The 26,962-nt window shown below is 37.4% G+C and overlaps 4 protein-coding genes and 2 pseudogenes across 6 annotated transcripts; 5 read left to right on the top strand and 1 right to left on the bottom strand.

Moving 5' to 3' along the window:
- Window positions 1–1,749: 1,749 nt before the first annotated feature.
- On the bottom strand, window positions 1,750–3,789 carry LOC147288681 (pollen receptor-like kinase 2; annotated as a pseudogene).
- A 3,133-nt stretch (window positions 3,790–6,922) lies between these two features.
- UVH3 (5'-3' exonuclease family protein) lies at window positions 6,923–16,213 on the top strand. Of its 2 annotated transcripts, XM_086239995.1 has the most exons (18): window positions 6,923–7,052; window positions 7,164–7,414; window positions 8,034–8,209; window positions 8,293–8,410; window positions 8,740–8,817; window positions 8,891–9,018; window positions 9,101–9,233; window positions 9,333–9,410; window positions 9,519–9,572; window positions 10,296–10,480; window positions 10,644–12,330; window positions 12,440–12,634; window positions 12,848–12,933; window positions 13,197–13,485; window positions 13,592–13,728; window positions 13,900–13,984; window positions 14,189–14,719; window positions 15,435–16,213. In XM_086239995.1, the coding sequence occupies exons 1-18, from the start codon at window positions 6,965–6,967 to the stop codon at window positions 16,149–16,151; spliced, it is 5,016 nt and encodes a 1,671-aa protein (XP_086096121.1). In that variant the 5' UTR covers window positions 6,923–6,964; the 3' UTR covers window positions 16,152–16,213. The 2 variants fall into 2 exon arrangements, with proteins under 2 accessions (XP_086096121.1, XP_086096120.1); XM_086239994.1 differs by having other exon boundaries at window positions 6,950–7,414.
- A 601-nt stretch (window positions 16,214–16,814) lies between these two features.
- Window positions 16,815–18,837, top strand: LOC147288679 (WAT1-related protein At5g40240-like). Its single transcript, XM_086242358.1, has 7 exons — window positions 16,815–17,002; window positions 17,108–17,169; window positions 17,269–17,383; window positions 17,537–17,771; window positions 17,971–18,129; window positions 18,263–18,414; window positions 18,657–18,837. Exons 1-7 carry the CDS (start codon window positions 16,815–16,817, stop codon window positions 18,835–18,837), a joined length of 1,092 nt encoding a protein of 363 aa, XP_086098484.1.
- A 992-nt stretch (window positions 18,838–19,829) lies between these two features.
- On the top strand, window positions 19,830–21,946 carry LOC147288678 (WAT1-related protein At5g40240-like). The gene is made up of 7 exons (XM_086239565.1): window positions 19,830–20,017; window positions 20,184–20,246; window positions 20,362–20,475; window positions 20,574–20,808; window positions 21,106–21,264; window positions 21,348–21,499; window positions 21,793–21,946. The coding sequence occupies exons 1-7, from the start codon at window positions 19,830–19,832 to the stop codon at window positions 21,944–21,946; spliced, it is 1,065 nt and encodes a 354-aa protein (XP_086095691.1).
- Window positions 21,947–22,224: 278 nt separating this feature from the next.
- LOC147288677 (WAT1-related protein At5g40240-like) lies at window positions 22,225–23,773 on the top strand (annotated as a pseudogene).
- Window positions 23,774–24,404: 631 nt separating this feature from the next.
- Window positions 24,405–26,891, top strand: LOC147288676 (WAT1-related protein At5g40230-like). Of its 2 annotated transcripts, none has more exons than XM_086239566.1 (7): window positions 24,405–24,626; window positions 24,756–24,818; window positions 24,931–25,044; window positions 25,626–25,878; window positions 25,975–26,133; window positions 26,246–26,394; window positions 26,559–26,891. In XM_086239566.1, exons 1-7 carry the CDS (start codon window positions 24,436–24,438, stop codon window positions 26,689–26,691), a joined length of 1,062 nt encoding a protein of 353 aa, XP_086095692.1. In that variant the 5' UTR covers window positions 24,405–24,435; the 3' UTR covers window positions 26,692–26,891. The 2 variants fall into 2 exon arrangements, with proteins under 2 accessions (XP_086095692.1, XP_086095694.1); XM_086239568.1 differs by having other exon boundaries at window positions 24,416–24,626; window positions 24,761–24,818.
- The last annotated feature ends 71 nt before the right edge of the window (window positions 26,892–26,962 follow it).

The raw sequence follows: 26,962 nt of genomic DNA, 5'->3' as shown, positions 1-26,962 counted from the left end.
AATTTATTATGATGTAATTATCAGCTTAAATTCATTATATTAGGCAGTCACAATCAAGTACTCATTCAAACAATACCCAAGAAAAAAAAAACAAAAGAGTAAAAATAAAAAATGTTGAAGAAGAGAGAGTGAGAGACAAACAATGATATGAACCACGGTTGCTATATTATTACTTATTAGTTGTGCACTTGTTCAAGTTTCACTTGTATATATTTAAATTCTTCTAATCTGTTACAATTCTTGAGCATCTAGGTTTAAGATATTACGTGTGTTTGGGGTTAATTGGGTGTGCCTTTCGAGTATGCATGATACATGTCAATACTTTATCTTTAGTTTAAAGGCAAATTAGGTGAGAGGTTTGGATGCCAAATCACATTTTAGTTGGAAACTAATCAGAAAGATGACAAAGAAGGAAAGTCTGGCTGTTAGTTGAGTGGAGACATAATTCAATATATAGTCCATTTCAATCTGCTAACATATATAATTGCCATTTGATGATGTTTAATTTGCCACGCAAACAACTGAGAAGTAATAGTTTTTCTTATCTAGCCAATATCTTGCCATTTGGGGTCAAAGACTCAATATCAGGTGGGTTGGTGAGCCATTGTGGGGATGATATTTTAATTACAAATTTGTTTCTTGCTTTCACTGATTGCAAGTCGGGTAGTAAAGAATGGGAAGTATAATGATTTTAAACTGTTATTTACATAAGCCGTGGTAAGCACAAGTTGTATTTTTTTTTATTAACAATTCTGATTCACAGTAAAAATTTAGTATGCCAACTGTTTGATAAGAGAATATTATTCTTCTTTATATTTTTGTATATTGGTAAAGATAATTCTTACAGGGATCAATATCAACAAATCATGGGCATTAAGGTTGGATGGTGCAACTTTTGGCGCATTATGTGTGGACTCAAGCCGTTGACTTCTCAGGTTGAGAGGACATCCTATGTCTGCTTGTTGGGTCCTTTCAGAATGGCGAAAGAAGTCCATTCAGGTATACTTTCATCATTTTTTGGCTTGACTAGCATCGTTTTCTTGTGAATGGTATTGGTATTGGTATTGGTACACTACCAAATATTTGCTCAAAGTCATAATGTTGTCTTTTACTAGCACAGCACTGCTTTCATATTAACCAATGAAAATAGTAACCTAGATGTCCATCAAACAAGCTGGTTAGCCAGCCAAACCAATAATTAGTAGTTGAAGGTTGCTACTAGTAATAACAAACAAGAAAAGTACTAGTCCTTTCTCTACCTAACAAGAAACAGAGCACTGCTTCTATTATGTTTCTCATCCCTCCCTAAATTAAAGATGCTCATTTTCTAGTTGTGTCTTAAAAAATTTCAGTTTCTTTTTTTTAATTTTAATGTGAAGACTTTATTGACATATCTAGTTATATTCCATTCTGCAATTTCTATCTTTAGATTGCTGCATGCATATTACTTGATAAGCAGTATTTGTAGATTTCATCATTTTTGCCACATGAAGAAATGGGTAAAATATCAGAACAAGAGAAGACAGGTTGAATAAACTCTATTAAGACATGAGAAAGGGGTTGCATTGATTATGCTTTCTTATTGGTTGAAAATACAAATACGTTCCTAAAAGGCTAAAGTGATATATGCTATATGATATGGTCTTACTACATTGAAATATAGTTATGGGACAAAGGTGCTTATTTACTTTGCATGTCCTCTATTGCTAATCCAACTTTGAGTAGGAAAAGTAGTTTCCATGTTTTGGTTCATACTTCATAGATTGTGGATCTCTCTTCTTCATCTTTTATGGTGTTGATCATGAAAGCAACTTGGTTCATGCTCTCCTGCAGCACGGTTGACACACTTTATAGCCACCTGCAGCAAGTTCACCATCCTCTCCTCACTTGCACATTCTGAAAATAGGGACTTGTCAAACACTTCTGCAGTCCACTCCTCTCGAACCACTGAGTGAACCCAAACTGTCAAATCAACCCCATTTTGCTGCACAAGTTTGCCTGTAAGTAGCTCAAGAAGAATCACACCAAACCCATAAATGTCTGCTTTAAAGGTTCTGCTAGACCCACTGGCCCCAGAAACATTGCGCGGCAATAAGTTATGGTCTTGGTCAGCCATCACCATAAGGCCATATTCACTTATGCATGGCTCCATATTCTTGTTCAGCAAGATGTTGGAAGATTTTAAGTTACCATGACCAATCCCTTCTTCTCTAAGTTCCTCGTGCATGAAAGCTAATGCTTCTGCAATGCTAGCTGCAACTGAAAGTCTGGTGGCCCAGTCAAATGCTTGGCCCCTATGGGTTCCTGAATCATACACAACACAAGATCGCATCAACAAACTTTGTATATTAATAGAGTAATGCTAGAGACACCAAAAGAAATCCCTAGATTTTAGATCTTTGTTAACGCGACAGTGTTTCATTTGTTTATATCTGATCATCGTAAACTATATGTACCGTGGATGAGCCTGAATAGACTTCCATTCTGCTGATATTCATAGACCAGAAGCTTTTCTTGTTTGGAACAGTAGAAGGCAACAGCAGGCAATACATTATGATGCTTGGCTTGGTATAACCTCTCCATCCTCTGCTTAAAATCATTACTTGAAATTGCCCAGTCTTTAATCCTTTTGACAACCAGGACCATCCCATTCTCAAAGATGACCTTGTAGAGGCTACCGTACTTTCCTCTTCCAAGCAACTCAGCAGGAGCTTTGAGCAAGTCGTCAAATTTCAATCCATTAACCACAGGGCTTGTAAGGACTATGAGTGAGGAGGAAACCATAGCAGTACTCTCAGCTGAAAAGGTGACTGAATATGGTGACTTACTCACACCTGTTTTGTATTCACTTGATGCAACACTAAGTTTGCTGATGCTACTATCATCAATTGCTGCTACTTTGTTCACTGCATCAACCTTATCTTTGCTTTTATTTCTTTTACATATCTTGCAAATTACTAAGACAAGAAAGACTAAGGCCAACACACCATAACCCGTGTACATAACTATTTGATTTGTTGAGACACCCTTTGTGTTCGACTTCCCATCATCCGAGGTTTCTTGGGAAGATGGACACTTATTTGGCAATGGACCTCCACATAATTCAGGATTACCCATGAAGCTGCTTGAAGAGACATGGCCATCCACGTCCGGAATTGGACCTTGGAAGTTATTGTTGGAGACATTGAAGTTGAACACATCAAAATTGGAGAAGTCGAATTTCGGTATCTCCCTAGTAAGCTGGTTATTTTGAGCAAGGAATGTTGTCAGACTTGAAATCAGAGACAACTCTGGCAACTTACCAGAGAATTTATTGTAGGAAATATCAAGCCGTTTCAGGTTCTTTAACATGGCAAGCGAATCAGGAAGGTTTCCCGAAAGCTGGTTCCTGCTGACAGTCAAGTGAGTGAGATGCCTACAGTTTGCAATCTCAGCTGAAATTTCTCCACCAATGTTGTTGTTATCAAGGTCAAGAATGGTAAGAGAGGCAGCAAGAGATTTCGTGTTGCATATTGAAGCAGCATCAAGTGTTCCAAAGAGGTTGTGGCCGTTTAGAAATAGCTTTGTGACCGAAATGTTTTGAGCATCACAGAGTACACCCTGCCAGCTGTCCTTGCAGGGATCAGAGGAAGATTGCCAACCCCAACTGAGGCCTGGTTGGCTACTACTGTTAGCAAGTTTTGCAAGGAAGCTGATCAGTGAATTCCTAGTCTCATCCACCACACAACTTGTGCTGTGGAGGAAAAGAAAGAATGAAATGAAGATTACCCAGATGGAAATTTTACTCATTTTCAATGAATATCTAGCCTTCATTTTCAATGTGGAAGAAGAAGAAAATCCCAATGCTCATATGGTTGTAAATGGTAGTTATAGTGCCATTGGCCGACTCTACAATGAGCATTTGGATTCTTATTGTTTATCTTGATGCTATGGAGGTTGCAGAATAATCCATTGGCTAGCTCAAAACTTATATATTTGAAAATATGCGCCGGCAGCCTATAATAACGGTTGGAAATGTTCTGTCAGGCCCTTTTGAATGAGGTCAGTGACAATACGCTAACAATGATTTTGGCTGTGACAGTCTTTATCATGCTCCTAATTTATGATCCAACGGCTGAGATGTATTGTATATTAGATTCCTGAGAAGATGTCATGAAGCTTTGACCCATCCAACAGGGTCTAGAGTATATAGAATGCCATGTACTACAACTGTACAAAATACAATGCAGAAATGCAGAATCATTCATGGTCCTACTGCCCTTGTTTAACCAAAAGAGGATATATTCATAATTTTGTTTTAAATGCAAAACATTAATCAAATATTCCATAGCTTTCATATTTCTTACACTATATTTTATCGCCTGCCAATCAGCAAGTGACCTATTATACTTGGTTTAAGGGAATATTGGAGCCCACAAAACTCAAAACGTAAGACAAAGATGGGCTGAAGCTGATATCGATATATACATCGATCTTTTTGTTCACATGCGTCTCATTCGGCCCGATCGAGTCTCAATGGACAATCTGATGATGCCAAACTTGTATGTAATCTGTCATTCCCTGCCTGCATATCATATAGACCTTGCACTTGACTCTTCAACTGCTCTTGCTAAATGCCACTTACAATTTACAAACCATTGGCAGCAAGTAATTTAATTCATGGGGTCAAAATGAAAATTTGGTGAGTTAACTCCTTAACTCCCAGCCTCAGAACCATGAAAACTGTAATTTGAAGACTAACCCTCATAAATTGGCTGCATGAAAATACAAATTTATGCAGATTCTAATTGACTTTAAAATAAGTACATGAAAGAGGAAACTTTATGTCACAGGACCATTTCATATTAACTTAATATTACTCAAATTTTTGTATGATCCAATTTACCTGCATAATAGCATATTCTGGATTGTACAAGAAATTGGACCTATACAAAGAATTTTTAATAATGAATGAAGGGACAACCATTTCATTAACTGTTTTAAGCAGACAGGCAAAAAAATCCTTCATATGGATCTGTACGTCAGCAGTCTGTCCATAGCTGAGACCCTCATCACTGATTTCTTCGTTGCTCTTTTCTAAGAGAGTATTGGTAATATTCTCCTTTCCATAAGTACTCCATAATCAAATCATGCATCAAAATACGTTAAGACATCAGTCCATCCTTGAAACAATTTTCGGCAAGAATCGATTGTAATAGTAAATGACAATTGATAACATGGGTAATGCTGGGTTGAAGTACAAGCATACCAATGACAAAAATTTCCTCAAACCAACCTCTCATGAATATAAATATCTACACCAAAAAAAATAACAGTCTAGGGCTGCAAGAAGAAGTAGCCGATCTAACCTTTAACGTTCTGATCATACTGCTGCATCACTCTTTAATGGGTCTGAAGGATTTGAATGACACTCAGAAGATCTGCAGTGCAGAGCAACCATGGTAAGATATCTGAGGATTCTCATTCTTAGACATAAGTAATTGGAATGAGTCCCATGCCATTGAGTTTAGCTCTTTTAAGTATCCAAAAATGTTGTTCAATGGTTGCACTAGCTGGATATGAGGTGCATATGCAAGTCGGTTACACATTATTGGGTGAATAGCATACAAATTCACAACACATCAATAAGCTTTAGCCATGGTGAATTGCAAACCCAGAGCCCCAATAAAGATCAAAGTCATCAATTTGCAAGCTTGTTTCTCAGACAATGCAAACGATTCTTACAAATGTTTCCAATCATGTTTAGAGTATGATGACAACAACAAACTTGTTATTACTCATGGGTTGATTGGATAAGAAGGATGCATATTCCATATACCCAAGATATTGGTGTACATATGGATCTATGTGGATATGATCACAATTCAAACACAAGGAAGCATTTTATAGTTATCAGAAATTGGACTCCATGATAGGTTGATAACATCCAGGCATGCAGAACCTGAATTTGCTAATTACACTGGCAGATTCATAACAGACAACACTCAGCTTTCCAATATTTCCCTAGAAATATCAGCAAGGTAAAAGAACAAGTCAGGAACACATTCTTTCTTTTTTGTCTCCTTGCAAACAAAGTGCTGGGAGGTCAGTTGTCTAAAAACATAATGTTCCAAAATTTAATGAAACCAAGGTATTCATTGTTATGAATTTTGGCATATACAAAGGTAGCTGACAGATATGGGTATGTTGAAGTGACCTACTTACATCTTACATTCTCACCATCCATGTTTGGGTGGAATATTTGGTTCATAAACCTATTGGAAGAAGACTTACTCCACATGGACTTTCCGTATAAACCACCTTAATAAAGGCCTGGGACCATTCAACAGCAGAAGTAACCAAAAATCAAACCTTATAACAAGTATACCTTCATAAATTATTGAATAGGGATGTGTATTGTACGACAATCTAGTGCTACGATGCCATGTGTACTATTTATTTTAGAAAATTATATGTCACTTGAATATGCACATATTGTATATCATGGAAAATTGTACTATACATGTGACACGACTGCTTTATTGAATAATTATACATTTTACATGCATAAATAGTACACTAGACATGAAAAAAGAAAGACTGCAATTAAGTTTTATTCACCAAATTATATAATAAGTTTTATTTTGTTCAAATTTGAGTCTATTCGGACAATTATTTAATTATAACAAGAAATATGTCTGTCTTAGACATATCCTAACAGGGCAACTCTACATCATTGCCCTTCACATGTTCCATGTAGCATCCAAGGAGGCAACACAATACTCAGGGCCGCAGGCTCATCCAATTAGGAGCTTGGAAGTTTTACGACGTCGTCTAGGTATATATGTATATATTTTAATTTAATAATTTTACGAGGTCGTTTCTGGGATTTTGCTCCAACCGACTCACGCAGCCAAATAAACAATACTTTCGCGGCAGCCATGACCAAACTGCAAGCAGAAGCGTCCTCAGCAAGCAATAAACAATGGGAGTCCACGGTCTCTGGGAACTACTGGCCCCCGTAGGCCGCCGCGTGTCCGTCGAAACCCTAGCCGGAAAAAGGCTCGCAATCGGTACACCCGCCCATTCATCCTCCAAACCCTCACATTATCTTCACCTTTGCAACCCCTCGCATTCTCAGAAAGTCAAATTGATAATTTGTTTCATCCAATTTCAATTTGCAGATGCGAGCATATGGATGATTCAGTTCATGAAGGCAATGCGGGACGAGAAGGGAGAGATGGTCCGCCACGCGCATTTGCTCGGCTTCTTTCGCCGAATTTGTAAGCTATTGTACCTGCGGACGAAGCCCGTCTTCGTTTTCGACGGTGCAACCCCTGCCCTCAAGCGCCGCACCGTGATCGCTCGCCGGAGACAGCGCGAGAACGCCCAGGCCAAGCTCCGCAAGACCGCTGAGAAATTGCTTCTCAATCATGTCGGTATTTTCTGCCATTGTGTTTCATTTTTTAATTGCTTTTTAGAAATGTAGAATGTGATGTTGAGAATTTGGATTAGAATTCCGGTTTCTGTGCAAGCATGGTGGTTGGAGTTGTAGAGTGGACTTTGCTGCCTATCGGTTTGACTCAGAATTTCATTATGCGGAATTTAATTGCAAGCATGGTGGTTTAGAATTGCTTTATCATGTCAGTGTAGTCTGCAATTGTTTTTCATTATTTGAATTGGTTTATAGAAATGTAGAATGTGATGGTGAAATTTTGGTTTAGAATTAGGATTTGTGTGCACGGTTGTCGGGAGTTTTAGACTGAACTTTCTGCCTATTAGTTTGACTTAGAATTTCATTATGTGAAATTTAAGTCTAGTTTGATTGCCATTTGGTGTACAAGGTAATACATGTATATATACAATTACACAAATATGTATATATCTTTCTTAATGAAAATTTTTTGTGCCGCTGGTCGATCATATTGCTTGAACCACATATAAAAACTGTGTAGTTGGAAATGAATAGGATGCATTTCTGTGATGTGATGCGTGAAACTAATATGCATGTTTTAGTTCCAGTTAATTTATCTGTATTTGATCCTTTTTAATAGCTTAAGGCGATGAAGCTGAAAGAATTGGCTGAGGATATTAGGAACCAGAGGCAGAAACAAAAGGACGATGCCACGGGTAAGGAAGGTTCAGAACAAACTGGTATTGTGGGAAATAATAGTTTAGAAAAGAATGATGTGGCCTTGATGCGTTGCAACCTGGAAAAGCTGGATGAAATGTAAGCTGAGAACACAGTTGAAGTTATTAGTATATTAATGTGGTTTGGTTAGTTATTTTGACTGTTGTGATTATTAATTTTAGGTTGGCAGCATCTATTGCGGCTGAGGAAGAAGGAGGTTTAACAGAGAATGCATCAAAATTTTCTGCTGCTTTTCCTTGTGAGGAGGATGACAAAGAAGATGATGAAGAGATGATACTAGTAAGTTCTACCAGACTTATGAAATTATGCTATATGAATTGGAAGTTTCAGACCAACTTAGGGCAGCCACCTATGTAGTGCAAATTACAGAAAACTAGGGAAGGTCTGGATGCTTTATTTGTTTGCTTTTCAGCTTTTTCCCAGCTCACTGTAAGCGTGAATGTAGTTGGTCTACAGAATTTTTGGGCGGTTTGCTTAAATCCCATATGTGGAAAATTAGGACTTCCTCTTTATTGCTCTGAGATCTTATGCCTCAGTCATTTGTGCTTCTGCGTCTCTTGACTTATGTGGAAATGTGATGTGATTGTTGCATGTAATTTATGTTGCAGCCGGAGATGCATGGCGAAGTTGATCCAGCTGTATTAGCTGCTTTGCCTCCATCCTTGCAACATGGACTTCTTTTGCAGGTAAGTTCCATATATCTTGTTTGTGGTTTCAGAGAATGAAGCTGAGAGAACTGATGAAAGGTTTTGTGACCAGAGAAATAAGCAGGAGAATGATGCTAAGGGCAAGAAGATTATGTCAGTTCAAACTGAGGTGGTGGGAATCTATTCAGATAAATATGATGTGGTCTCAAGGAGTTGCAATCAAGAAAAGCTAGATGAAATGTAATTGTATATAACATTAAGGAGTTCTGTAGGTATGGGATTTTACGAGTTTATTGATTTGATTTGATTTTTTTTAATTTAGGATTGCAGCATCTATTGCAGCAGAGAAAGATGTTAGTGTAACTAATAACGCATCAACATCAACTGCTTCTATTCGTATTGAGGAGGATGTGGATGAAGATGAAGACGATGATGATGATGAAGAGATGATACTGGTATGCTTATAGACATCACAGTTATTATCCTTTGCCAGTAACACTTTGCTATGTTTAATTAATGCACGGTTGGATATAATGTTATAAACTATCTTGCAGCCAGCAATGCATGGTGAAGTTGATCCAGCTGTCTTAGCTGCATTGCCCCCATCGATGCAACTAGATCTTCTTGTTCAAGTAAGATTTTATATACTTTGGTTATGGGTTCTTATTAGGCATGGGTATTAACTTTCAATTTTCACATTATTTTATTCTGATGTGAGTTATTGATATTTTTCCCCTTAGATCAGAGAGAGGTTGATGGCAGAAAACAGACAGAAGTATCAAAGAGTCAAAAAGGTTGGTTCCTATGAAAGCCTTTATATCTAGTTATGATGCATATTAGTATATTACTGTGAATTATGTGCCAGATTGCAAACATGGTGTGACTTGTTGGATGAACTAATCAATGCTTTATATTTAGTAATAATCACTTGGGTCTTTTGATGAGAAATGAATCTTGCCTAATTGGTACTGGAATTGGTAGCATGAATGTTTGGAAATATTGAAAATAAAGTACTCTAGTGGCACAGTGGGACAGTGCTCTATGATTCGTCCTTGAATGTACTCAAAGAGCAATGACACCATGTGTGGCCTTTACAATCAATTAGAAATAACTTAAATAATAGTGTAAATCATGTGAAGCTTTCATGGTTGGCCATGCTTTAGGACTTTAGATATATAAAAGGAAGAAGGAAGGTGTTCCAAACTGCTCTGGTAAGTATTTTATTCTTTGACATAAACAATTTAGCATGATTCATTGGGTGAAAAGCAGTGGAAGTGACTGATTTAGGAAAAGAATAAAACAAATTTGTAAGTTCAGAAGACATGTCCTGTAAATTTGTGAAGCTTTTGGCATGGATGATTTTTATCTATGATTTGGGGGTCTATTTGCATTAATAATCATAAAATACATAGGTTTTGATTTGAACTCGTATTAATGATAAATTGCTTTACTTAAATAAGGTTATACCTTTGAACTTTGTGGATGCTTTCTTATTGGTTCTTCTCATGTACATTTAGGACCCCGAAAAGTTCTCTGAACTGCAAATACAATCTTATCTTAAAACTGTTGCTTTCCGACGCGAGATAGATCAAGTGCAGAAAGCTGCTGGTGGTAGGGGGGTTAGTGGTGTCCAGACTTCACGGATAGCCTCTGAAGCCCACAGAGAATTTATCTTCTCATCATCATTTACTGGTGATAAACAGTGAGTAATATAATTTTCCTCTTTCATGACAAGAAGACTTAGCTCAGTTGAAAATTCTGTTGGATTGGTTGTCTTTTTGATAGACTGTTTCCTCTATTATCCTTTGATGATCTATTATTCTGAGTAATGACTTTTGTGAGGTTTGATGCTTAAATGTGTCAAGAGTACTTTCAGCTGCGAGAGCTGATAGAAATGGAGATAAGCAACAAGCATCAAAAGAGCATCCTTCAAATTTCAGGAATAGTGTTCCGTCTACCAATAATGTGACTGGATCTACGCCCGATGAATCTAGAAGGGGTTTTGATGACAACATTGAGACATATATGGATGAGAGGGGCCATGTTCGAGTCAGTAGAGTGAGAGCTATGGGGATCCGTATGACCCGTGATTTACAAAGGAACTTGGATATGATGAAAGAGTTTGACCAGGAGAAAAAAAATTCAAACAAGATAACCAGTGCTGGGAATTTGGTCAATGAAAATAACATTGGCATTTTGAGAAGTTCCCCTAGTAATAAAACAGTCATAGACACTTCATGTGATGATAATGGTGATTTTGTTAACACTGGTGTGTTGAGAAGTAATCCTGGTCAAAACAAGGTTGTGGAATCCTCACTTGGTGATAATAACTTGCATAAGGGAAATAATCAGTCGATGTTAAGCCTTGACACTCCTATAGAGATATCCATTGAAGACGATGGTGAGAGCAAGTCTTTTGATGGTGTTGATGATCTTTTTGCTTGTTTAGTTGCAGGAAAACCTATAACTACTTCTGCTGATAATACTATAAGAAAACAATCTTCTGGTTCTGATTCAGACTGCGACTGGGAGGAAGGAATTGTTGAAGTAAAAGGTAGTAGTGTTCCTAATGATGTTGAAGCGCAAATTGAGGTCCCTCATATGGAAGGTAACATTAGTGATGACAGTGAAGTGGAATGGGAGGAAGGAGTTTGTGGAATTACTGAAAATACCTCATCTTGCCCCAGTGGATCGGGAAAAACAATTTCTAAAGGTTATTTTGAAGAAGAGGCTGATTTGCAGGAGGCCATAAGAAGAAGTCTTGAGGATATAGGTGATGAGAAGTGTAATAATGCATCATTGGATGATGGAAAGTTGAAATGTTCCAGAGAGGTTCATAAAAGTGCTGGGTTTATTGATAGAGAAAATAAGATAGTCAAGCCAGTTGTGTTAGGGAAAATTGGTAATCAACACAATGAATCATCTTCCGATATTGTTGATGGAGTTGAAAAGCTGAACAGTGCAAGATACTTGGATTCTCCTCCAACACAAGCAATGCAAGTTGCAATTGAAAGGGAAAATTTCTATGGAGAAATGCAATGTGCAGATGCAGTATCTGTTACTCCATCGGGAACAAAGGAGGAGGCCCATGTGATTACAGAACAAGTCCTGGGTACTTCTAATGATGGTGTTGGTTTATCTACCTTTCATAACATGTGTGAAAAAAATGCTCATACTTCTTATGGTGATGCTACTGATTTCATTGATGATCAGAAGATTGATGTTGAAGCCGAATCATCATGTCATTTAGTTGAGATGGCTAACCCTGGTGCTGTAGCGGAGCCATTGACAAAAAAGCTAACAAATGACATTGTTGGTGATAAAAAATGGGTTACGGAAAAGAGTCATGACAATTGCTTTCAAGAAAGTGAGCACAATTGGGACAAATCTTCAATTAAGGATGATTACAATGCACCTATTGAAGTCACAGAGGCTAATTTGGAGGAGGAAATGCTAATTCTAGGCCAAGAATGTATGAATCTGGGAGATGAGCGGAGAAGGCTTGAACGTAATGTAGAATCTGTTAGCGGTGAGATGTTCACTGAATGTCAGGTGTGTGCTCAAATGTTATCATTACCTGTATGGCTTTTCCATCAGCAAATTACTTCAGTACTTGAAAATGACAAAATTACTTAATATTTTGATGTGTTGCTTTTTGTAGGAGCTACTGCAAATGTTTGGTATACCGTACATTATTGCGCCAATGGAAGCAGAAGCTCAATGTGCACATATGGAACTTGCAAACCTTGTTGATGGTGTTGTGACTGATGACTCTGATGCTTTCCTGTTTGGGGGACGAAGTGTTTACAAAAATATATTCGATGATCGAAAATATGTTGAGACGTATTTCATGAAGGTCTGGATCTATTGAGCCACATAACAGCTTCTCTTGTTTTCCCATTTCATAAACTCAATTGGACTGAAACCTGAATTCTGTTACTTGGATCTCTTCATACCTTTTCCTAATTTTTATCCCTTAAGTCTTTTCCTTTAAAAAAAATATGTATGAATTAAGTGGTGCAGTGTATACTGTCTATGTCTGTATGCTCATACATGTTTCTTTTTTCAGGACATTGAGAATGAGCTTGGCCTAACCAGAGAGAAGTTAATTTGTATGGCACTTCTTCTTGGAAGTGATTATACTGAAGGGGTTAGGTAAACCGTTGCAGAATTTTTTTTTAGTCCTTAGGAAATGTTGGTAGTGGTGCTGCAGCCTTATGGATTTAGTTTTTCAGAAATATATTTGGTTAATAACTACAAATTCATGTTGTGAATTGTGAACCAACTTATTTGGGAGTTTTTATACAATTTCTTATTGCTGTTCACAACTATAGAGGTTGCAAATCTGTTATCTGCATTCTTAGGAGGGTGCTCAATTTGTTTAGTGATTTTAGAATCTATTGGTTTGTCTTTTGTAGTGGGATTGGCATTGTCAATGCTATTGAGGTTGTAAATGCATTTCCTGAGGAGGATGGCCTCCATAAATTCCGGGAGTGGATTGAATCACCAGATCCTACCATCCTAGGGAAGTTTGATGCAGAAACTGGATCAAGTGCAAGGAAAAGGGGGTCAAAATTTGGGGATAATGATATCAATACAAAGAGCAATACAGAGGAAGTCTCTGGATTTGAGCAAAACAGTTGTGAAGGCCAAGAGCACAAGCAGTCAACTGTTCAAGACCTAAAGCAAATTTTCATGGATACGCATGTAATTAGATTACCACGTTTCCTGCTTTAGGCTTTTTGTGTGAATGTTTAAGTTGTAAAAGAATGATATTCCCCATCTTGGAATGCTCATATTTTGTTTTGTGCAGAGAAAAGTGAGCAAAAACTGGCATATTCCCCCCTCTTTTCCAAGTGAAGCAGTTAGTTCTGCTTATACTTGTCCACAAGTGGACAAATCGACTGATCCCTTCACATGGGGAAAGCCAGATCATTTTGTTCTTCGCAAGTGAGTTCTCACCTAATACTCTTGAGGATAGACTACAGTCATTCGCTGCACATAATGAAATAATATATGCTAACATGAGAGTTGTATATCTGTAATGATTTGGTGTTTCCTTTTTATTTCACAGATACATGGGGATTCCTATTTTTCTGATCTCCTTTGTATGTACTGTAGATTATGCTGGGAAAAGTTTGGTTGGGGTAGCCAGAAGGCAGATGAATTGCTAATACCTGTTCTGAAGGAGTACAACAAACGTGAGGTTGGCTGCTTAATCTCTCTCTCTCTCTCTCTTATTTGTGGAATACACTTGTGCACACAGACAACATGAATGCATGCATCTCCACCATCGTATTTTAGCAAGTTTTATTTTGTGGCCTATTCACTCCTTTGTCCTATTCTTATTTTTGAACTTTTTATTTTGAAAAAAAGATGATGACATCATTTTGTTACCTGTTTGAACTAGACTCAACTGCGGATGGAAGCTTTTTACACGTTTAATGAAAGATTTGCAAAAATTCGTAGCAAGAGAATCAAGAAAGCCGTTAAAGGTATCACTGGAAATCAATCTTCAGAATTGATGGATGATGCTGCACAAAAAGTTTCTAGAAGTAGAAAGAAGAGAAGTGCAAGTACTGATGAAGCTGTGCATGACAAATCTGAGAAACTGTTAGAGGGAACAGAGAAAAGTGGTCTTAGAAATCAGAGCAATTTTAAGGGAAAATCAACTCTTAAGCAGTCAAGGAAAAGGAGGACCACCGGAGAACCTGTTTTGTCTGAGAAACCGAAGCCTGCTGAAGGTGGACGCACAACCAATAGAAGATCGCATCCAAGTGGAAGAGGCAGAGGAAGAGGTAGGACTAGGGCATTGGGAAGAGGAAAGGGAAAAGAAAGTCCCAGTCCTGAAGTATCTGAAACCAGCTTTAGTAATGGTGATGACGATGATGATGTAATGGAGGTTCATGTGGAGACATTAGAAGGGTCAGAAGTGCGCAGGGTAAGTTTCTCATTTTTGTTGCTGCAGTTATATTTTTATTTTGGTAGAAATATATAGAGAACTTAAGCAATGAAAAACTTGATAGGAATGGGTTGGCTCTTATTTAGGTGCGACTTGGTTCGGAGCATCTTTAAATATTGGCTAACCTGTGCCCCTTATTGGTTTGGTAACTTTGGTTGGACTTTGTGGCATTTTTTTGGGTCGGGTTTTGGGTCGTAGTGGCTATCAGGTTGGTGCATGCATCAGGAGGATGATGTACTTCACCAATGTGAGGGAAGGTTCCTTCTGAAATAGATACATGGAGGAATTGAAGGAACTCAATTTAATCAATACTACTAATAGGGACTTCAAACAAATGTCTCACATTTTTTGGGAATAGGAAGCTTTTTTCATTTTCCTCTCTTCTTGCTTAAGCAGGAAAAACACCACCCTGGAAAAGTTCTAGTCCACAATGCATGTTGTTAACTAGTGTGAACATAGTCGATCATCTGGCATGATTTTTGCATTCAACTCTCCTTTTGGTCTTATGATGGGTGGTGTGACCTTGCATAACAGTTGTGTGTCACCTTGCCTTTGTTAATTGAACATGGTGCTGGGTCATATATTTAGATGACAACCTGAGATATGTATCAAATTGAAGAACCTAGTGTATATGTCCATTTCTTCTTTCTTGAAGTTTAATAAGCTCTTTTTTTTTTGGTATTCATATTTTCAGTCTGGGCGTTTGCGGAAGCCTGTAAATTATACAGTCAATGACTTGGAAATGGATGATGTAGATGAGCCACTGGATCCCAGTGATAGAAAATGCTCCCATGAAGGGGCAGGGAAACAAGTTATATCTTTGGCCGAAGGTATATGCGAAGAAGATGCTTCTTGTCTCAGAGAAAAGAAAGAGCAGAAGGCAGGGAATTCGTCTCCCAAGGAGGGCCTGTGTAAAGATTACCTTGAAACAGGAGGTGGGTTCTGCCCTTATGAAGGTGAAACTGGTGAAGTAGGTTCAAGCCAACATTGTGATCCTTCATTTGAGGCTGAGGCTTCTGAAGACTACATTAAGATGGGAGGGGGATTTTGCAGAGATGAAGCTGAGATTAGTAATGACCACGATGGAAACCGTGTCCAAGCTACAGCTACTGCCTCAGAAAATGCTGACCTCTCTGATTTCTCTGGCATCGTGGATGAAGCTGACACTGGTCATATTTCACTTCAATCAAACTTTGGCACTAAAAGACCATCAGTCGGATTCCAAGGCAGTGGGAGGACAGATGTCTATGATACTGAACAGAGTATAAGTCATCAGATGGCTACGAATAGTGATGATCATTCCAAGTTGAGTGCGTTACTGCAGGAGAATACTGTAGATAATCCTGGTCAGCCATCGGTTGGAGCTCTAAGTGCGATGCCTTTCCTAAGGAGAAAAAGGAGGAAGAGCTGAGGCTTGCATAAATTTGTATGCTTTATATGTATAATTTTGTCTATATATGTTATTTGTGAAAATTCGTCCCAAACTCTTTGGGCCCAATTAGGCCAACTATTAAACCATCCTTTGGACCGAAGGAAAAAATTGGCCCAAAAATTGACCTATAGGAAAAATTGGACGAAATATCTCCAAAACGCACGGAAGGAAATAAAATTTGTCAAAAAATTAGCCAAATTGATAATTGGTCCATCAGAAAATAGATCATGCTAAAGAAAACGGCAAAAAATTGGAACTTTGGAAGAGGGTGCCAAGAGAGAGTGATCTCCAAATCGAGGTCGTTCTCAAATATAATGTATATTTGCATTGTATTGTTAACTTAGTTTTGGCACTCAAGTCGGGATAAAGCAAGCAACATGTATTTTGCTCTTAAATTAAATGTATGGGGACCCTTCCGTTGACGGTGTCATTCAATATGTTAATGAGCTCAGAATTTTCTATCACAAATTGTCAACTTAGGGCCTTGTAGGTTTCTTGTTGTGCTTGGCACAAATCTTAAATTAATCCAGACAACACTAATTACATTCATAACTACAAATGATATTGATAAGATTTTCAATATTAGTTACTAATTGATGCCTTCATTTTCCTCTGAGAGAGAGAGAGAGGGAGACAGCGCAAATGGATATGGTGCCTTGTACTTGGGGTGTGTTACCTTTTGCAGCCATGGTAATGGTGGAGTTCACAGATGTTGGGGTATCAACTATAAGCAAAGCAGCGATGTCAAGAGGAATGAGCAGTAATGTTTTTGTTGTTTACTCTAACGCCCTTGCCACCCTCTTTCTCCTAACTCCTTGTTTCATTTTGCAGTAAGCCATTTTCTCACCGCCTTCATATCCTGTGTGCAACTAATTAATGCTGTAGATGTAGTGATAGTTGATGTAATAATATTGAAATTACTCTTTACTCTGCAGAAAGAAGCCAGCTTCTCTTACTTTTTCACTCCTTTGTGGATTCTTCATCCTTGGCCTGATTGGCTAAACATTAACAGTTGATGTTCATCTGGGTAATGCTGTCATAGAGCGATTTTGTGCTACTTAAACATCATGTGACAACTGAGAAAGTTGCTGTTGCAGGAGTTTGAGTTTGATATTGGCATATAATGGCATCAACTACAGCTCACCAACAGTTTCATCGGCTATGGGACATCTCATACCAATCTATACGTTCATACTAGCAATCATTTTCAGGTAGGAAGGTAATCAATCATATTAAGTATATATGTTAGGCTTGGACAAATCATGAATGATGACCACTTGAACTATATTGCAATTTCATTCTTTTAGTTCTTCTCTATACATGTTATGCCTATCATTCTTTTCCTTTTAATTTTTCTAAACTAGGATGGAAAAGCTAGATTTAAGGAGATCAAGCAGTCAAGCCAAAGTTTTGGGCACTATAGTATCAGTATCTGGAGCATTCATAATAATTCTATACAAGGGCTCAGTAATCTTAAAGGCTTTATCACCATCCAACTTCCCTCACCAGAACCTCATCTCACAGCAGACAAATTGGGTCTTTGGAGGTCTTATACTTGCAATGTCTTGCCTTTTGGCTGCAATATGGAACATTGTTCAGGTATCCTAGAACCCAGAAAACAGGGCTTTTACATCCTCATGTTTACCATTTCTTCCTCTTTTTAAGCCATCATCTGTATAATACCACTTTGTTATCCTCATATTTACCATTAATTGTTAGAGATGGAAATTTCACTTGCCAACTAGCAAACTTCCATATAGAAAAAATCTAACCTTGATGGTTTTTTTTTTTTCCTCAGGCATCCATTGTTAAGGACTGTCCATCAAAGGTGACCATAGTCTTCTTCTATACCTTCTTTGTGACAATCCAATGCACAATATTTTCTCTGATTGTGGAAAGGAATCCAAATACTTGGGTAATAAGACCTGACGTTGAGATGGTCGCCATAGTCTGCTCAGTGAGAAGAACTATAACTCTTGGATTGTATTGCTGTTTCAGTATCTTTGATGTTTACCCTGCATATGGATTTTTTAATGCATTTTTGTTCGTACTGACTATAGATTGATATGTACTGACTTATATTGTTGTAGGCTATATTTGGGAGTGTCTTTCGTATTGGTGTTCATACTTGGTGCTTGCACCAGAAGGGACCCATCTTTGTGGCCATGTTCAGGCCCTTGGGAGTTGCCATTGCAGCAGCCATGGTGGTCATCTACCTAGGGGAGACACTTCACCTTGGCAGGTTTTAGTTATATCTACTTCATTAGATTCAACTCAAGATATTCCCATACAATATATATGCATTAATTGCATGATCAATCAAGAGAGGTATTGATATACATGTGCACATATGCATCAAACAACTAATTCACTTGAGGTAAGTCATTAAGGCAATCAAGTTAATTTATTTTTCTTGAATTTCCTTAATTCCTTCCGGGCATATGTTAATTATAATTCAGCTAATGAAGGCAGAAGTTGTAAGAGTCGGAATTTATGTGTCTTTGGCAATGTGATTGGATCTGTCATTATTGCAATTGGATTTTATGCTATGATGTGGGGACAAATCAAAGAAAAGAACACTCTTATGGAAAATGAAGTCCACAGCTTGGCATCATCTACCCAACAGACCCCTCTTTTGCAATGCAGAACCACAGAAGATATATAAAAAGGAATTGAAGCTTGCAATACAATATTCATAAAAATAGTATTCTTCTCATTAAATTGTATTTTGTTCTTTTATTTTTGTTATTGTTTCTTTATTTTCATTACCTGATGTATCTTGGGAAAGGAGGATGCTGCTGTTGGTAACTTTCAATAACCTTTTTTCATATCACTGGCTGTATTTATAAGGATGGAACTCTGGTTGGATGCATCAATTTTGAACTTTGAATAGCAAATTTGTGAGAATTTTTTGCAAAACCAAAAATCAAGAAAGCTGTTCAGAAGTTTGTGGAGTGGGAAAAATTATAGGGTATAACCGATATACCGCCACGTAGTATAACCAATCCAACGTGTAAGGGTATTATTAGACGATGTGTTTATATTAATAGGGTATAGTATTAAGAACATCCACTCATATTATAACACATAGACTAGTTATACCACGCACGTGTCAATATATTGGTTATACATAATAATTTCTTGTGGAGTTGATGCAGCGAGAAGTACCCTTTTAGAAATTAACTAGCTTAAGGAAAAACTTGAATTGAGAGGTGGATTTTGAATTGATGCATATTGAAGGTGGAACAGGTCAAATGGGATAAGCCATCACACACTCCTTACGTGGCTGAAATCTCTAAACAAAATAACTAAAAATGAGATTTGGGTTGTGAAGCAATTACAGATATAACCTCTGGCAATTTCCAAGTTGAGAAAAAATATAAAAGTAATGATAAATGCATGAAGCAGGCCATTGGGCTGAGGCACTTAAGGTCAAAGGAAGGCAATTATTTTGTTATAAATTATAATATGTGCATGTTAAAGTCGGTCATCAACAATACTTTTTAATAAATAAGGGGAGTATAATTGTGGATGCTACATGTATAAAACATTCAATAAGTTAGCAAATGCTTTCTTTAACAAGTCATTTCAAGTTCTGATTTCTGCCCTCTTCTTTTTTCTTAAGGCGTGTTTGTGAGTGTAGAGAGTGAATAAGTGATGGTATTGGAATCTCGTATATGGGAGGCAGTACCCTTTGCTGCCATGGTTATAGTGGAATGTGCAGAAGTTGGAGTATCAACGATAAGTAAAGCCGCCATGGCAAAAGGGATGAGTCACTTTGTTTTTATTGTCTACTATAATGCCCTTGGTACCCTCCTGCTTCTCCCCTATTTCATCTTCCAAAGGTCTCTATCTTTTTTTTTTTCTTTTTATATGTTGATTTTATTTGTTATTGGGTGAGTTTTATCTAGTTATTTAAATGTAATTAACAGTGATAAATAATGTTTAAGTTTGAACTTTCCTATTAGATTTCGACCAAAAAAAAAAAGTTTGAACTTTCCTTTTGTGCAGAAACAAACGAGCTCCTCTGAATTTCAAACTCATTTGTAAATTCTTCCTCCTTGGCCTAATTGGGTAACCTGGATACTTACTCTCTCTCTCTCTCTCTCTCTCTCTCTCTCTCTCTCTCTCTCTCAAACACACACACAGAGTTCTGTTTAAGTTCATGATGGAGAAATTGGATTTGCAGGAGTTCAGGGAAAATTTTGTTTTTTGCTGGTGTCAAAAACAGTTCACCTACTCTTTCAGCAGCAATGGCAAATCTTACCCCCATATTCACTTTCTTGCTTGCCATAATTTTCAGGTAGTAGGCTGCAGGTTTATAATGTTGAGCAGCAAGATTAAATTAAATTAAATTTTTTTTTGTTTTTTTTGGCTTAAAATTAAACACTTATATTTTAGGATGGAAAAGCTAGATTTGAGAAAAACAAGCAGTCAAGCCAAATGCTTGGGCACCATTATATCAGTGGTAGGGGCATTGATAGTGACCCTCTACAAGGGCCCTGCTGTCTTGATGGCTTTGTCACCTTCTGGCTTCACTCATCAGCCTCTCCTCTCACAGCAATCAAAGTGGGTCTTTGGAGGTCTTCTACTTGCAATACAATGCATTGTATCTTCAACATGGAACATCGCTCAGGTAGAATTAAGTCCCACAACTCACCTCTTACTTTAGTGCCCTAGAATCATTTTGACCTGTATTACTTGCTCCTTAAACAGACCTTTCATGAGATGGAATTTTCTTGTGACATAATGCAATTTGGAGGTTTTCTTTAGCCTTATTTCTTAAAATCTTGTGACACTGGTCCAAAAGCTTTGGACCACCCCTGTTTTACCATAGGGTGTGATCTTATAATTGTTAAATTCCATCTAACTTACAAAATTAAGGTGTCTACTGATCAGTGGTATCAAAACTGGCATGAACTTATATTTTCAGGCAGCCACTGTTAAGGATTACCCAGAGGAAATGACCATAGTCTTCTTCTACACCCTCTTTTTGACATTTCAATGCTCAATTATCGCTCTAATTGTGGAAAGGAATCCAAATGCATGGAAATTGAAGCCTGACATTGAGATGATTGCCATCGTGTACGCGGTGAGAAAACAAAAATGTTTCCTCTGCTTAACATTATGTGATGATAATTTAGGAACTAATATGGTCATCTGGTTTCATCATAGGCAATCTTTGTGAGTGTGTTCCGAATCAGTGTTCATGTATGGTGCTTGCACAGGAAGGGACCTGTTTATGTAGCCATGTTTAAGCCCTTTGGAATTGCTATTGCAGTGGCCATGGTGGTTATTTTCCTGGGTGATACTCTTCATCTTGGCAGGTATATCTTTCTCTACAGGCTATATGCAATTGATACACAAACTTTTAGCGGAGGGTTGGCCAAGTAGGTACAACTTGCATATCTCCCCACCTCCACACACAGCACACAACTATGCTCAATTCCAAATTCACAAACTCAAGTGGGTTGTACTTTGTTTTTTCTTTATTTGACTGAAAAATGGGTTTGTACTTAGTCTATCAAGTTCAAGTTTACATTCCCAAGTCTCAGAACTTTTCTCCTTGAATATATTGCACACGCTTCATCTGAATTACAGTTATTTATTTCTTATGCAGTTTGATTGGGTCTGTTGTAATTGCGTTTGGATTTTATACCGTGATATGTGCACAAATGAAAGAAAAGAGGACAGTTCCTGATAATGAAGTTCAAAGATTGGAATCATCCACCCAAAGAACTCCTCTTCTGCAAACCAGTATCTCTGAAGTGTAAAGAGGCTTGTAACTTAATTAGTATAATTAATGTTAAGAAAATTGGAGTGGCAGTACTGAACATTACAAGAATGAGTGCCTGTATATTAACTACATTATAGATGGAAAGAGAACTTGCATTTCCAAATGGATATTATAAAAGTAGGTGTGCAAGTTGGTAATAATCTAATAGATTTTGAAAAGTTGGCAAGTACTACGAAGTTTGTAATATATTACAAAAGCATAAATATCACTCGTTGTGATTGACATTTTATAAGTATATGAGAGAGAGAGAGAGAGATGGCATGGAGGTCTGCTGCTCAGAAGGATGTTGAGCCATTCACAGCCATGGTTGCAGTGGAGTGCACCAGCGTGAGCATACACATCTTATTTAAAGCAGCCATCTCAAGAGGGTTAAGCTACTATGTTTTCCTTGTCTACTCTTATGCAGTTTCCACTCTTCTTGTCCTCCCTCTGTGTTTCATCTTTAGCAGGTGATCCATCTCTTAATTTGTCATGAGTTCACTACAGTACCAGACATGCCAACAAATAGCATACACTCATTAATTCAATTCTTCTTTCATTACGAGATCTGATGCAGAACAGCGCTTCCTTCTTTCAATCTCTCTCTCCTCTTTAAATGTTTCCTACTTGGACTGCTTGGGTATGGATATATGAAAAGCTATTGTGGTTTGATTTTTTTTATTTTTTATTTACAGAAGATAAAAACCTAATTTTCTTACATTTAAGTTAAATTGTGGATGTTTGATCAAGCAGATTTATGGGTAATTTATGTGGATATAAAGGTATAGATTACGGTTCACCAACTCTTGCATCAGCCATCGGCAACCTCACTCCAGCGTTTACTGAAGATACTTGCCATCATCTTCAGGATTCAATTAGTTTTTTTCTATTTTTTTTAATATATACCTGTACCTGTGGACCATATTATATTTACAAATCACCAGTAAATTACCACCTGCTTTTTAAATGATATTTTAACAAACAGATATATGTTTGGCTGGTTAATAATGTATGCTGATGTGTATTGGTTTTATCCTTTTCCTCATGTTAATTTGAAGTTTTCTGCTGGGCGGCTGTAATAGGATGGAGAGGGTATCTTTGAGAAGCTCTAGCACTCAAGCCAAAATCATGGGTGCTTTAGTATCAATATCAGGTGCACTGGTAGTGGTTCTCTTAAGGGCCCTACAATTCTATCCAGTACTCCATCTCCATCCCTTTCCTTTCAGTACTCTTTGGGCACAGCAGAAAAAAATTGGGTAAAAGGTGGCCTATTACATAGTGTTCAGTGCCTTCTGTTCTCAACCTGGTTTATTCTTCAGGTATTTTTCCATAGACCTATAATTGCATAAGATATTTCTTAAGTACTTTAGTTTAGAATATGAGAGTATATAGATGAATTCTGCAGTATGTGTTACAAGCAGACCCATGTCATGAAGACCTACCCTGCTGAGCTAGTTTTGGTCTTCTTAAACAATTTGTGTGCGACAAGTATATCAGCACCAGTATGTTTAATGTTAGAAACAAACTTGAGTGCCTGGAGACTAAGGCCTGGCATAGCATTGGTTACCTTTATATACTCGGTAAGATCAATACTGATTAATTGATGTCTAATTATATATCATGACGGAGCATGCATATGTGCTACTGCTGGTAATTAATATGATCTAATTATCATCATAAACCTCTCTGTTCACACATGGGGCCTGTCTATGTATCCATCTTCAAGCCTTTGTCAATTGCCATTGCTGCTTCTATGAGTGTCATATTCCTTGGTGATGCACTCCATCTTGGAGAAGAGTTGCTCACTCGGGTGGCATGCTTGTAAGTTGGCTTGCATGTTCAACTCGAGGAAAGGTCTATGGGCGCGAGCTAGCCCTTAGTGCCATGACGGTTGAGATGTGGAAATAAAGCAAGACTTGACATGAGAGAATGGAATGTCAGCGTCATAAGAATCTATCGATCGGACGAGTGTCTTGGCTAAGAATCTTGACACAAGGAAGCAATCGTATAGTCGCTACAAGCGAGACTCAGAGGAGTAGTTCTTGTTGGCAAACCTTGAAAAGGAATCGAAAAGGTCTAAATCTTAAAAGGAGCAAAGAGAAAGAATGGCTGGCCTTAATTCAGAGGAATCTTAGTATCGCACAGGCAAATTCCGCTGCGTAAAAAGTGAGCCCGTAACACAATATCTTGTATCTTTAATATGGAACACGGCTCAGGTAACATATGTATAGTCCCACAAGTGACCTCACTTTGGTGCCTTAGAAAATTAGAATCATTTTGACCCTGTTAATTAAACTGACCTTTCATGAGATAGAATTTTCTTTTGACAGCAGTCATGCAAGTTGGTAATAGTCAATAGATTTTATTGAAAAGTATGCAAGTACGGCCAAGTTAATTGGTAATATATTACAAAAATATATCACTCATTTTGATTGACATTATCTAAGTATATGAGAGAGAGAGAGAGAGAGAGAGAGAGAGAGAGAGATGGCATGGAGGTATGCTCACAAGGATGCTCTGCTATTCACAGCCATGGTTGCAGCAGAGTGCACCAACGTGGGCATAAACATCTTATTTAAAGCAGCCATCTCAAAAGGGTTAAGCTACTATGTTTTCATTGTCTACTCTTATGCAATTGCCTCTCTTGTTCTTTTCCCTCTCTGTTTCATCTTCAACAGGTGATCCAAATCTCTTTCTCAGTTCACTATATATAGTACCAGACATGCCTAGCTTTGATATATAAACCAACAAATAGCATACATACACTAATTAATTATATTTATCTTTGATTATGAGATCTGATGCAGAACAGGGCTTCCTCCATTCAATCTCTCTCTCCTCTTTAAATTTTTCCTCCTTGGACTGATTGGGTATGAATTATATATGTAAAGCTTTGGTGGGTTTGGATTTTTTTAAAATTTCCAGAAATAAAAACCTATTTTTCTTATATTTAAGTTAAATTGTTTATGTTTGATCAAGCAGATTTTTGGGTAATTTATGTGGATATAAAGGCATAGATTACAGTTCACCAACTCTTGCTTCAGCCATCAGCAATCTCACGCCAGCGTTTACCTTCATACTTGCCGTCATCTTCAGGTTTCAATTTTTCCTTTTTTTTTTTTATTGTTTTATTTTTTATATATATCTGGACCTGTGGACCATATTTATATTTACAAATCACCATAGCTTTAAATTAATATAGACAGATTCTTTTGGGTGCAAATAGAACTAGAATCTACCTCAGCCAAAAAGCCAAGAAATATATAGACACATATTTTGTGCTCGACAGTATAGTATTGAATATATGTTGGGTTATATTGTGAGGTATTGATATGATTGGCTGGTCATATAATTGATGTCTACTGTATAACGGGTCCTAGGAATAATATTAATAAAGAGAGGGTATTTTTTCTCACTCCTTTTTTTTTCTTTCAACTTTTCATAATTTTGGTTTATTAATGTCAAAAAAGGAAATCGACTAGCTGTGTAATCCTATTTGTGAGAGTACTTGAAAATTGTGGCAGTTTAATTAAAAAAAAAAAAAAAGTAAAACACTCACAACAGCACCTGATTCTGGTTGCAGGCTTTGATATCCGTCTTAAAATTCTGATGTCCATTAGTTGTTTCTTTAATCACTAAGTAGTGATTGGTTACAATGTTTTCTGCTGGATTAATAGGATGGAAAGGCTATCTTTGAGAAGCTCTATCACTCAAGCCAAAATCATGGGTACTTTAGTATCAATATCAGGTGCAATGGTAGTGGTTCTCTACAAGGGCCCTACAATTCTATCCAGTACTCCATCTGATCCATCTACACCTCCATCCCTTTCCTTTCAATACTCTTTGGGCACATCAGAAAAAAACTGGGTTAAAGGTGGCCTATTGTTGACTGTTCAGTGGCTTCTGTTCTCGACCTGGTATATCCTGCAGGTACTTTACATAATTAAGCCTATATATAATTGCATAAAATTTTTCACTAGTTTATTTTAGAATAAGAGAATGACTTGTGTAGCATGTTACAAGCAGACCCAAATAATGAAGACATACCCGGCTGAGCTAGTTTTGGTGTTGTTATACAACTTGTGTGGGACAATTATATCAGCACCAGTATGTTTAATAGCAGAAACAAACTTGAGTGCCTGGAGATTAAGGCCTGGCATAGCATTGGTTACCTTTATATACTCGGTAAGATGGTTACTAATTAATCTATGTCTAATTATGGTGACATATATGCTACTGCAGGTAATTAATATTATTTGTCTAATTATCAAGCCTCTCTGTTTCTATATATATGTAGGGATTCTTTAGCGCATTCAACAATCTTGTTCACACATGGGGCCTGCACTTGAAGGGGCCTGTTTATGTATCCATCTTCAAGCCTTTGGCAATTGCCATTGCTGCTGCTTCAAGTGTCATATTCCTTGGTGAAGCACTTCATCTTGGCAGGTCTCTCTCTCTCTCTCTCTCTCTCTCTCTCTCTCTCTCTCTCTCTCTCTCTCTCTCACGACCAAATCAACTTCTAGAAGAAAGAATTCAGCAAATAAGCTCTGCTTCTGCTGTCCTGTGTTTCAATACCATTCATTTGCCATGTTCTCTTCCTAATTTTGCAGTGTTATTGGAGCTATAATACTATCCATAGGCTTTTATGCTGTCATATGGGGAAAAGCAAAAGAAGAAGAAGAAATGAGTGATACTGTTTGTAAGACCCCTCTGTTGGGAAGCTACAAAGTCGAAAATAAGTAAAAATATATATGTGTACAGATGAATACTAGCCGGTTAAAGATTGTCCAGCACCTACCATCAAGCTATTAGCTATGTGTCATATTGAAAAAGAAATGTCATAAATATTTGGTGTTACCTTCAGAATTGCCCCACATGCAAACTGCTGGCAAATGTATATAAGCAAACAACCTAATTATCGATTGATTGATATATTTCTCGTACAGTTTGGTTAAATATGTTGCAATTGCGCTTGGACTGATTGCAAGTTGGGATCAGTCTAATAGACTTTTGG

This window comes from Dryas octopetala, chromosome 4 (genome assembly GCF_963921425.1).
Source record: "Dryas octopetala chromosome 4, drDryOcto1.1, whole genome shotgun sequence".
Taxonomy (NCBI): domain Eukaryota; kingdom Viridiplantae; phylum Streptophyta; class Magnoliopsida; order Rosales; family Rosaceae; genus Dryas; species Dryas octopetala.
The sequence above is the reverse complement of the archived record's forward strand: the minus strand, read 5'-3'. Positions and strand labels throughout refer to the sequence as shown.